This window comes from Sphaeramia orbicularis, chromosome 6 (assembly GCF_902148855.1).
Source record: "Sphaeramia orbicularis chromosome 6, fSphaOr1.1, whole genome shotgun sequence".
NCBI lineage: Eukaryota > Metazoa > Chordata > Actinopteri > Kurtiformes > Apogonidae > Sphaeramia > Sphaeramia orbicularis.
In genome coordinates, this window is record NC_043962.1 from 55,935,625 (window position 1) to 55,949,053 (window position 13,429).

Sequence of the window (13,429 nt, forward strand, 5' to 3'; positions counted from 1 at the left end):
AGTTAGTCGTCGTCAACATTTCGTATCAGTGGTGGTCCAAACGGGCCAGGCTGTAAAAACTGTGTCAGACCAATACCAGTGTGGAGCCCTGATGATGTCACATCAGATGTTTAATGCTGAATAACAGAACCCACCTTGAATTCTTTGAACAGATCTGGGTGTCTGTCTCCAAGGTGCTTTGATAGGTTCATTGTATTCCCTCCCTTGGTTTGAATTCCGTGGTGGTGGCGTTTACGCAGTGGCTTTTGTGTCCATAACCATGTCGTGGTCGTCTACCTGAAATACTTCAATGCATGACTTTTGGTCCTTTTTTGTCCATCAGAGGAGGCGGAGCTTAAGCTGTAGCTGTGTCCATTCCTTCACCAGTTCCTGTATCTGTTCCATGTGTGCTGTCGGCGCGTACTGCCCCCATCTGTTCTGGAACAGTAGTACCCTACCGATGGTGTCGATTCTTACGCAGGCATCGGTTTTTCTGTTTATTAAAAAAATGAGTATCGACAATTGTTTTTTCATCATCGTATCAAATAGTATCATGAGTATCGGTTCTCATGACATTCCTAGTGTGAATGGACAGGGCTCAGCTCCATCAAAAATAAAACACAGGATTGTTTTATTAACTTCATGTTTTGTCCAGACTAGGGATGTAACCATATGAAAATTTCATATCACTGTCATTGTGACTAAAATTATCACGGTTATCATTATTGTCACGGTATTGTTGAAATGTGCTCAAAATGTTCAAAAAGTACTTAAACACGCACTGAAATTATTTCACCATGTTGTATTTTGAAAAACAAACAAAAATTAAAGCAGCATTGGGCGGGACCTCACACCGGACGTTCCGCCTCCCGTGACCGTCGACACCTCAGCTCCACTCACACCTCACCGTTCCGATACGAGCTCCCATTGTTTTGTGTCCGTCATCCTTGCATCCCTACAGAACACCAGTGACCCTCTGCTGAAAGCACTATCAGTTTTTAATGAGGCTTTTATTTTGGAAAAACCCTACTGTGTGTATGTGTGTGTATGTGTGTGTGTGAGAGAGAGACAGAATCACTCTGAATGAATTGAAATTATACAAATAGTTGAACATAAAAGTCATGATTTACCACATTTCAGGCTTTTACTTTGAAAAAAACTATTGTGTGTGCGTGTTTGTGTCGTTTAAGGAGAATAATTTTTAATGAATTCAAACTGTAGAAACACTTGAGCGTTTGGCATAAAAATGGAGAAGTTATACAATAGTCATTATGTATAATTTTAGATAAGGCTTTTATTTTGAAAAATGTACTCCTTGTACTCTGTAATGTGTGCAAAATGTCAAATATCCACAATACAATGTGGCAAAACCTGTTTTAAAATGAACTGGAAAAAAAAAAAAAAAATTCTTGGATTGTCTGGGATATGAACCAGAGTCCTCCTGTTCAATAGGCAGCAGCTCTAACCACTGCACTATACACAGACACTTGCAAAAGTGCACCAGCAAGAGTTTCATAGGGATTTTATTCAATGAGATCAGTAAAAAACAAGTACTCTTCAAAAAATCGTGATTATTCCATAACCGTAGGTCGTATCTCAAAAATTCTTTCGGTTTTGGAATCTGCAGACTTGTGGGAATTTAATGAGATATAACTTTTGTGAAAAACATCAGAAACTAGAAGCACTCGGAGAGCGCAGACCTCCGCCAAGGCTGATCAGTGGCCCCCCCCCGTGGGCCCCCCCACCCCTGATCACCACCAAAATTTAATCATTTCTTCCTTATCCCATTTCCAACAAACCCTGAAAATTTCATCCAAATCTGTCCATAACTTTTTGAGTTATGTTGCACACTAACTGACAGACAAACAGACAGACAAACAAACAAACAAACAAACCCTGGCAAAAACATAACCTCCTTGGCGGAGGTAATAATTAATAAGCAGTAATGGCGGAAACATAGAGTAACTTTCAAAAGCAGATTGCCAACTTCCTGTTGGAGTTAGCTCATGAGTGTCAGTGTATGATTTGTCGGCTCAATCAAACCAACATTTTGGCATTTGTTTCATGTTTCTGTGACATTTCTACTGGACGCTAGGGCAGGATTTTGTCTATTTTTTAGTACATAGGTGGCGCTACAGAATCCATTTTGGCACCAAAGGGGTTAATTTTGATATTGAATCAAAGTGTTCACCAGCCATGACATACATGGTAAATTTGGTGAGTTTTGGAGCATGTTAAGGGGGTCAAATGGCAGTCTAAAGGGGAAAAAGTATGAAAATAAATTATTATAAATCAATAACCGTACATCGTATCTCAAAAATTTTTGCATGTGAGAGTTGTGGTGAGTCCCGTGAACGGATAGATATGTCACATGTGGGGAAAAACTCCAAAGTGAAAAATGAGTTCCAAACATCGCAACTTTGCGGGCTTGTAAAAAAAAAAAAAAAAACTAAGACAGTTTTGGAAAAAGTGCGAGATCACTTTTTTGAGGAGGGTTCACTCTATCTTTTGGTGCTATTTAGAAGTCAATACGACATACGGTGTCATACGAGTTAGTTTTTAAAAAATTTATTTTGAAAGGCATATTGCGAACTTCCTGTTGGAGTTGGGTCATAAGTGTCAGTGTACCATTTGTAGTGCTTCATCCAACAAAGTTTTTGGCACTAGTTCCATGTCTTTACGACATTCCTACTGGCCACTAGGGCTGTTATGGTGTTTTTTAACATAGGTGACGCTAGAGAGCACTTATGGGGTTAATTTTTTTCATTTTATCGAATTTTTCGCCAGGCCTGAATTGTGTGCCAAATTTGGTGAGTTTTCGAGCATGTTTAGGGGGTCAAAATCCAGTTTAAAGCGTCACGGAAAAATAATATAAAAACGAACGAAAAACAATAGGGCCTTGCTTGCAGGCAAGGCCTCTCACTGTGTGACAGGGCCTTACCTTTCGGCTCGGTCCCTAAAAAACTAATAAAATAGGCACAATGTACTTTCTGTTGCACAAACATTCAAATATTAACATGTAAACATCAAACACACAAATGTGCATTAAAGATGGCACCTTATGGCCATTGTTTGACCATTTTCCATATAGAGTTTGAGTTGTTTTAGTTTCTTTTTCATAGATAGTCTCTCAGTGTGCTTGGACCAGGTCTCTCTCTCTCTCTCTCTCTTGCTCTCTCTCTCTGTCTCTCTCTCTCTCTCTTGCGCTCTCTCTCTCTCTCTCAAAGTGCGGTAATCAAACACAGTTATCATGATAATTATAATTTAAACAGTAATACTAACTGTCTGGAATTTTACCACAGTTTATCATTATACTGGTAGTCGCTAGTCCAGTCAAAGGCCCACGACCCACTTTAGGGTCGTGACCCACCAGTTGAGAATCACTGGTCTACAGACTCTGAGACCAAGTGGAAGTTCTGAGCAGGAGAATAAGAGCGGTGAAGCAGGACGGTGTAGTTGGAAGGATCAGTTGTCAGGTGGTGGTTAACTCAGCTGATCAGAGCGTCTTGGACCTCAGCGCCGACACTGAGCCGACAGAGGAAGAGGCAGAGCCACGGGCTGCTTAGCACGCCAAATTCCTCAGCGTACAATAGAGTGGGTTAGAGTTAGTGTTAGTGTGAGCCCAGCAGAGCCAGCCTCCCAGAGCACAACAATAGACCAGGGACGCTCAGGAGAGAAGGAACCCGTCAACCCCGAGGTCGGATCCGACGGCGCTGAAAGACGGCTTTGAGACGCAGCAGAACACACCGACGTTAAAGTGCACAACACTGAGCCGCTCATTCACTGAACTCCAAAAAACAGATATCATACTGTTAGTTTGACTAAACAGGATGAAAACAGAAGAGCCTGACCCATGTGAAGGTCGGATCTGGAATTTGAGGAAACCAGGATAAGACGGTGGTCCACAGATACGGTTCTGGACCGAGGTTACTGTTCCTTCCTGCTGTGGTGGAGGACTGAACCGAATGACCACTGCAGTAGTGGACTGGTCCCAGTCTGAGCCGGGGACTGGTTCATGTCTGACAGTGTGCACATTTATGGAAACAGATATTTTCTCTCAGTAATAGTAGTTTGTAGTTTTTAGATTTTATGCTCATTGTCTTTTTCATTCCATTCTTAAATGCCACTTTGTTTTGTTTGTTTTCAGTTTCTAATTAAATAATTCTGTTTCTGTTTTTACACATTTTAAGTTCTCTTCTCATTCAGTGTGGACGGTAAAGTTTCTACTGTAAACATGACAATAAAAGGCTGTGAATCTTTGAAATACACCCCCCCCCCCCCAAAAAAAAAAAAAAAAAAGAAAAAAACAGTGGCTCTTATTTATATGTATTGTAGCAATAAAATACTTTTTCCCCGTTTAACATGAACATTTGGTGCACAACAGTTAGGATACATAACAAATACTTAATTCAATATTCAAGGAATATTAAAGCAGCAGGAAAATCCTGTTTTCCTTTTAAACAAAGGTGCATTTTGTGCAGAACAATTCATGTGCCTAACAAAACAGCTAAGAATAGAATAGATGGAATAGAATGAAAAGAATGAACAGAATGAATAGAATAGAATAGATCTTTATTGTGGGTTCTCTCCGGGTACTCTGGCTCCTCCCACCATCCAAAGACATGCACTGATAGGTTAATTAGTTAATTTAAATTGCCCATAGGTGTGAATGGGACAGTGATTGTTTGTCTCTATATGTTCAGCCCTGCGATGAACTGGTCACATGTCCAGGGTGAACCCCGCCTTCGCCCATAAGTAGCTGGGATAGGCTCCAAGCGACCCCCGTGACCCTAGTGAGGATAAAGTGGGTTCAGAAAATGAATGAATGAATGAATGAAGATCGTTATTGTCACTGTCACAGGAACAATGAAAATTATTTTAGCAGCAAAAACAATTAGTGCAAAAAAGGACTGAATAAAAAATATCACAGAAATACTGAAAAATGTAAGGAATATATGAAAGCTACAAGGTAAAATATTAAATGTACATATACTGCTAAAGTACTGCAAAAAGTACTGATATATACAAAAAGCTCTGATATATACTGATATATACAAAAAACTCTATACCACAGATGAATACGAAATACTTAACTTGCAATCTGCATTAAAATAAACATTTTTCCTTAAACAAAAGTGCATGACATCACTAACAACATGTCAATGACTCATTTATGCTGTGTTTCCACTACATAGTACCGGCTCGACTCAACTTGGCCTTTTTCCATTTCCATTACATCAAAGAAACTTGAACCTGGTACCCGGTACTAGTTTTTTGCTTCGCCGAGATTCCAAAACAAGTTTAGAGATACTAAAATGTGTAAAATGTGTAAACACTGCAGACCACTGATTGGGCAGAGTTGTCTCTGCATCATTGCATCATCAATGTGTGACCCGCCATTTTTAAAAAAATTAAATAAAATAAAAATAGATTCGGAAGACTACAGTACATATAGCGGGAGGTTAATCCATGATGATAGCCCACAAAACTACACCGTGGTCGCTCCAGGTTCAGACATTTCTGTCTTTGGTGGATGATGAAAAATTCAGCGTGAGCTTGACGGGACAACACACAACCAGTGAGTTTATCTGCAACTCTGAGCAGACGACACGGCAGTTATGCACCACGTCCCTATGACGTCCAGGTACTCTGAAGTCAGTAGTATCCTGTTGTGGAAACGGAGTCCAGGAATAGGACCTGGTACCTGAATCAAGTTGAGTCGAGCTGGTTCCACGTAGTGGGAACGTGGCATTAGTGGAGCAGTGGTTGTAGTCCTAGTATGGACTGATTATAAATACTAGTCAGCTATCAGGACAAAAACTCCTCTGTACACAAAACCGCTGTTGTAACAGATTTAAAGTGCACTCATATGTTGATTTATCAGCGTTTTTTTTTTTTTGTTTTTTTTTTTCCAAAGAGGAGCAGAATGAAGGCCAATCCTGCAGCTTTCAAATGGAGGTAGTCCAGTAAAAAGGCCAGTGTTCCCAGTGGGATGTAGTGGAGTCCAAGGGTAAAGTTCACAGTCCTCAGGGTGGACTGAAGTGGTCCATCCCACTGCTGTAAATACTCATATATGAAGAAGAGGGACATGCGATATGGGATTGCTCGTCTCAGAGTGAGATGGTCGTAAACACAGGTTTATAAGAGGACTTTCAGCGTCAGGTGTGAGTCATGTGACGCCTCTGTTATGATCCGTCTGTTTGGTTTGGTGTCGCGGTACGTGGAGAACCTCGCTCCTCCCACTGTTTCCAAGAGGAACAACAGGAAGATGTCACAAGAATCTAAATGTGGCCTTTGTCCTGCTTCATAAAGTTTCACCCATCATTTCTCAGATAGGCAATTTTTTTAGCTTAAGAACATGCAAGCAGTAATACAGGTATTTTTATCCCCAAATTTTATTTCTGTAAATTGTAACATGTCATGTGAAAGTACTTACTGCAGTGGTTTCCAAACTTTTTTGGCTCGTGACCCCATTTTAACATCACAAATTTCTGGCGACCCCAGACATTCAAAACAGAGACACTTTTTTTTGCTAAAATGAATTTGGTTTTGATCATGTAATAGTTTGCTATACTATGTTGCGAATATACATTAATATCAGACGTCATGTAGTCTATATAATGTATATTATTATGGACGGAGGCAGTAAATCCAGGTGTAGATTACTGCACAAAGGGAGAATTGGATTTTCCTTGGTCAGGATATGTCCAGTCAGTCCAGCTTGGATTTACAAGGAGGACAATTAATACTGAACAAACAAGAACTGAAACTATGAATTATGAAAGAGCTGCAGCATCTGAAACTGACCACAATGAATATGTGACACAGAAACAGAACCAGTTTGTCATTTCTTTTATGGATTGGGATTGTCTCTGTCAACTCACCATATGTTTTTTATTAGTAAGTTGTTTTTACATTTTTATTAATTACTAGAAATTTCAGGCGACCCCACGTGGGGTCCCGATCCTGAGGTTGAAAAACACTGACTTACTGAGACCTATTGATACATGTAGTCAGATTCAGAAAACTTTGTTCATCCCATACGGGCAATTCATTTGCAGCTTACCACAGACATCAGCCCATATCCAAAGTGCAATGTGACAAACATAAATAAATCAGTGCACAAATACAGGATTAATGAAAGCAACTACTGTACAAATAAATGCATTTAAATAATCAACAATAAATAATCAATAAATACCAATGCAGACTAAAAGACCCTATTGGTTCTGCTAATATTAAAAAACAAAACAAAACATGGAGATCATTTATTTAGTTTTGAACACAGAGCTTATTGAACAGGACATGTGTCCCTGTGGTGCTTATCTGGTGTTTTTATCTGGTGTTTGTCTGTTTTCAGGTGTTTAGAGCTCCACTCGTCTTCTCTGACTTCAGGCCGTCAGACTCATGGCCCCTCTCAGCTGACACCATGGCCCAGATATCGAGTGGTAATGGGTTCAAGATGGATGTCCCCCAGCCTAAAGGGATTGTGGGTAAAGAGGAAGCCCTGCGTATGGAGGAGGAGGCTTTAGCGAAGCTGCAGAGAGAGAAGAGGCACACAGCGCCGCCTTCATCCTCAGCTTCATCCTCAGCTTCATCCTCCTCAAAGACTAAAGCCTGTAGATCTGCCTCTTCTGCTCCTCAGCCTTCATCCTCCTCCTCTTCCTCCAGACTGGAGAAGGACCTTATCGTGTTCCCTGAGACCAGGAAGCAAACAGAACATGACAAGTTCAAGGACATCGACGTGGACAAGATGACCACGGAGGAACTGGAGAAGCTGCTCCTGGACGAGACCTTCGAGGTGAACAGAATGAGTCGCCCGTCGTCGCTGTTTGGCGTCAACCTGAGCGCCTCGTACCCCGGTCACCCCTGTAGCTCCTCCCCTTTCCAGAGCGGCCAGTGGACCCCGGTCCTGTCGGCCCCGTCCAGCTCCGGTGTGTCCACTCCCACCCACCAGCCCTCCCATCAGCCGCTGTTCCCTTCGGCGCCGTTCCCCAAACCGGGCTCGTTCCAGAACGGCCTTACTCCGGCGCTGTCGCCCTTCATGGCGTTGCCGGCGCAGCAGCCCTCCTTCATGGCCTTCACGCCCATCCAGCCCGCCGCCGTGGTCTACCCACCTCCCGCTGTCGATCCTGAGATGGCCAAACTGTTTGACAAGATCGCCAGCACCTCGGAATACTTGAAGAACGGCAGGTCGTCCAGCACTGACCCGGACTCCTCCGCGGCGTCTCTGGCTCCGAACCCTCCACCTCAGCAGCCGGTGGTCGAACCGTCTGGCATCGGCCGCTTTGACTGGCTCGACCTGGATCCACTGACCAAGCGCAAAAGTGAGGCTGAGGAAGCGGGAGGAGCTTCAGAACCGACAGTCCCTGCAGGGGATCCGTGGGATGCAGTTCTGGAGACCGAAGGGACCGGCGGTGATAGCGGTCCCACTTCGGAGGAAAAGGCGTCAGTTCGGTCTCAGCCCAGGAGGGCGTCGACCGGCGCGGCTGTCACCAGGAGTCACTCGCTGAACATCCCAGGGACGTCCCAGCAGCACAGAACCACCAACCAGGTAGGACCGGGTCAGATACCGGATCTGAACACACTTCTCAAACACCCAAAAATAGAACGAGTGTCAGGAGAACAGCATCCATACCAGAATGGTAACCATAGTTACCACTGTCACATACATTTAAATCTTTATCAATGTATCCCTTTTTATTCCTTTTGTTTATTTATTTCTTAGTTTATTTGTTTATGTTTGCATTGTTTTTGTCAGGTTGCATTTATTACAAATAATTTAACCCTTCGGTATCCGGGTGCGCCTTTTAGGCACACTTTGTGTTAAAAAACTTCATATTATTTTTCACAATTTAAATAAGGTTAGAATTGAAAAGTTGTTCATTTTTGCAAGATCTTTAAAATTCTGGCCACCAACTAAAATTTGCACATTGTAAACAAAAGAAAATGACCAGACTAGCATCTGTCTGCCAAGTGTGCCTAAAACGCACTATTTCTAACATTTGATCTGTATGATTAGGGCTGACCTTGATTTAGAAAAATAAAATCAAATTAGAGCAGAAAAATAAATCAATATATAATATTTAATAGTTTGATTTATAGCTGTGCCTTTTTGGCACACTTGGTGACGGGTGCTAGTATTTTTGAACATTTGACCTAGCGGCAAAAATAATAATACAAATTAACCAATGTTGCTGTCAGTCACTGACATATGCCAGGCTGCAAAAATCAAATAATATGTGATCCACTTTTTATGTAGTATATTGGGAAAAAATATTGTTTTGTGTTTTTTGCATCCAAAAAAATGGTTTGTTTCCATTACAAACACGGCATTTAAAGGGTTAAAAAAAGTGACAATTATTGAGTATTTGGTATTTTTATTTATGGCTCAAGTTGATGAAATAGAAAAAAAAGGGTAAAAGAATTAAATACAAACTGTATGAAAATTTTTTTTAACATTATTCCACAAGTGTGCGAAAAAGGCACACTTGGTGCTTAGTAAGGGCCTTGGTGGATGGGATACCGGAGGGTTAAAGCCACAAACAAATATCCGCTTTCACTCAGGACTAAAACCAGCCTTGAAAAAAAAAAAAAGATCTGACATAAATTGTGATAAATATCAATTCACAACTTTAACTAAAACCACAACTATAACTACCAACTATAACTACCAGCTATAACAACAACTATAACTATCAGCTATAACAACAACTATAACTACAACTATAACCACAACTATAACCACAACTATAACCACACTCGCTGTACTTGAGTCCTAAATAAATCCTGGTCACCTGTCTCACATACAAATGTTCCTTCTACATGTTTCATTTTTGTCTTTAATGCATAAAGTTCACACTGTGGGAGAAAAAGAATCGCCTGTTTTCACTCCTCATGATGATGTTTGAGGCCTTTGAAACTCTTTGAGGTCACAGAGCTGTACTGGTTTGGTTTCAGATCTGCGTCTGCAGAGCTCTGTCTGCAATGTTATGAAACCTGTGGCAGCCCATGGTTTCCATGGTAACACTTCTTTGTTTGAGCTGCTGGCTGTTAATGGCTTTTTGCAGCAGAGCACGGTGCTAGTGTGTTATCTCCTTCACACGCGGGTCTGGTATTTACACAGACAGTGAATTCATAGAAGTAGAGGGTTGAAGACGTCTGCCTTATGTTCTGTTGTTTGGAAGGGTCGGTCGGCGTCACCTCCTCAGTGTCATTTCAGCATGAACAGGTCTTTGGAACAGGCTGTGTTTTCTGTGGGGCTCAGTGACCTGACTTCATGTGCTGAATAGTTCGCTGGTGGATTTGGGACAGTGCTGTGGGCAAATGGCATCACCCGCCGGTGTCTTTCCATCTGCTGTTTGGCTACAGAGACGTGACGACTGTGTCACAGTGAAGGAGGGCTGGGCAATACAACGATAACCATATATATCGCAATATAACTTTTCCTTGATAGAAATATGAGACTAGGGATGTAACGATATGAAAATTTCATGTCACGGTTATTGTTACCAAAATTATCATGGTTATCATTATTATTGCGGTATTGTGGAAATTGTGCTCAAAATGTTCAAAAAGCACTTATACACAGTGAAATAATTTTTACCAAGTTGTATTAAAAAAAAACAACAAGAACAATAAAACCCAAAGAAAATAACTGGCACACTGCACTTTCTCCTGGCAGAAACATTCAAGTATGAACCCTTAGTGGTCTGAGCCTATTTTGTCCGTTTTTCAGTACTTTTGATTTTGCCTTTATATACTATATAAAGAAATGTTTACTATACCCAGTGTTTGGTATCTGTTTTTCTATCTCATCTGTCTATTATTTTTTCACTTTAACCTACTATATCAACACAAAAGGACAAAAACACAAAAAATGTATAAAATCCGATTTGAAACATGTATATAATTTATTGCATAAATAACGCAAAGATGCTTAACAAACCTTTTCAGAGACTTTAAAAGTGAATGTTGGTTCCAAATATTAGGTATATACAATTCAAATTTTAATAAATTTAAACTATACTCAAATATTTGACATAAAAGAATATCTTTACATAGGCGTTTTCTCCAGACAAGTGCGGTAATCAAACACGGTTATCATGATAATTAGAATTTAAAGCTATACCGTATGATGTGGCATTTTTACACTTTTCTTTTGTCATCTTAAAATGTTCCTAATAAGTGTGTGTCAAACTAAAATGTAAAAGAAATCCACCAGGTATTGAAACTCAAAAATGTTTAATTCTCATATATTTCTAATAAAAGTCTGACCAATCATTTTAGTCGGTCCGAATGAAATAATTGGCCGAACCTGACTGAGCCTCCTGTCAATCATCCGTTATGGCCGTCCAGCATCCGATCCATTATCGCCGTCTCACATCCGATATGTGTCCCTCTGAATCTGACGCTTCACTGGCGCTGCTTCTCCTGTCACTGACCACAGTCTACTGTCTAGGATGTGTTTGGATAGAACTGACATGCACATGTGGAAGGGAAAAAACGGATTTATGAACAGAAACAACAACTGAGGGGCACAAACGGGAGTCTGATGAATGAAGGATGGAGATAAAAGTCCAGAAGTCAGCTGTACTGGACTGAACAGGTCTGCATAAAGCTCAGCTTTTCTGACGGTGGGACTCATACAGGTACATGTACATGGTGTCACACATGTAAGATGATGTAGGATGATAATTGTATGGACTATGAAACTTTAAATGTCCACGGAAAATTCGCGGAGGCCGCGCGTTCACAGTGCGCGCGCCCATCCCCTGGGCACTGCAGTGAAGACCCTGACCCAGTACTGCACAGACCAGGTCTACTGATGGAACAGGGGCCGTGGGCCCGCGGCAGGTGGATGATGCATCTGATTACTGAGGGAGGGGTCCGCGGACACGCCAAAATGGACCGGACCTCCGCCTCTGCTTCCTCCTCCGTTTCCATCGCGCATCAGGTGAGAGGAGGAGAGAGGAGGAGGAGCCTCAGAGCTCAGGCAGAGGGAAGGGGGCGGGGCTTTGGAGGGAGGCGGGTTGTTCATGTTCAAACTTTTACTAAGTGCTGTGAGAAATGCCACATCTGTAGGTAGAGCTTTAAATGGTAATACTAACCGTCTGCAATTTTACCGCGGTTTATCATTGTACCAGTAATTGTTACATCCCTATGTCAGGGGTTCGGTTTTCACAGGTTCAAAAAAAATGATGGCTCAGTCTCCAAACTCTTTTCTGTGATTTTATTCAGCACCACTCCAACCAGAATAAACGTGCAGAAACAGTAATTACAGTACAAAAAAAAACAAAACCAAAAGTATATACAAGGGGGAAAAAACATCCACCCTCACAGGAAGTTCACAGCACCGAGACCAAACCCTATCTGGCTGTCTGCAAGAAAAAACCCCCATTAAATACCCTTAGCCCCTCCCCTGGGCATACCAAATCAATTAAAGAGAGGGTTTTAACAAAAACTTCAAAGCTAAGGAAAAAATAATATACCAAATAATAACATTCATTAACAGAAATATTATCCCATCAAAATGCCCTTCATGTGGTTTTTACTTTAAATGTAAATTACATGAAAACCAACATAATTGAATAATTAGGAAAAAAAATAAACCAGTCCAGGTCACCTGACCTCTAACTGCGCACCACACTGCACCATAAAAGGGTTAACCAGGAAGTGCCCCGGTTCGCCATCCACGGTGGTGAACAGAGGCGGAGGCCCAGCAGCATCAGCGTCTCGGTGAGTTTGTGAGTCTATGACTCTGAGTGTAGGCGTCGAGTGTGCACCCTCGAACACACTACTAACCAGAGAATAAAACAGTTCAGAAAAGAGGGATGTAGGGAGAAACTATGTTCCAGCACGTCTGTGGTAGCGTGGCTCTGTAGGACACTGGCGCTCTACACATGCCGCCTCCTCCCACAGGGACACGGGGAAAACGCACCGTGCAAGCGACAGTGATGTGACGCCTACGGCTGTTCCGTCACACCCTGTATGAGACATGCTCAGTACAATTTCAGTACAATTCATTCGTCCATGATTTGACAGACGTAAGAACAGCCAATCATATTTAAGTATTGCTGCACCAAACCAATCCCGTTAGAGCCACGTCACGTTAGGTCGACGCCCACAGCACAGGTGTAAGAGCAGCTGCAGCACGCATGCTAATGTTTGGGCTGAAGCAGGAGGTCATGACTGAACTCAGGGACCGGGTTACTGAAGAGTAAGGGTGCAGCACAGAAGCCAGGAGTCGAATGAGTCAAAGTGTGTTTAGTTTCACTTTCAGTTTATGCCAGTTAAGGCAGTTACGGAGCACCCCCCCACATATATGCCCTCGGTTTTGTTTGGTGAAGGTGGTCTGTTTTGTTTGTGTTCTCTTTTAAAACTTGAAAGCCTTTTCCTGCTGGTCAGACTTTTAGTGTAGTTTTAAATATATTATTATTAGTAGTAGTAG

General features: G+C 41.8%; 1 protein-coding gene across 1 annotated transcript in view; it reads left to right on the forward strand.

Moving 5' to 3' along the window:
• Positions 1-13,429, forward strand: part of pik3c2a (phosphatidylinositol-4-phosphate 3-kinase, catalytic subunit type 2 alpha) — a 103,424-nt gene that overhangs the window by 4,627 nt on the left and 85,368 nt on the right. The window contains exon 2 of the mRNA XM_030136813.1: positions 7,340-8,533. Coding sequence (XP_029992673.1) covers positions 7,409-8,533 — 1,125 coding nt within the window. The 5' untranslated portion in view covers positions 7,340-7,408. The remainder of the gene's footprint in view (positions 1-7,339; positions 8,534-13,429) is intronic.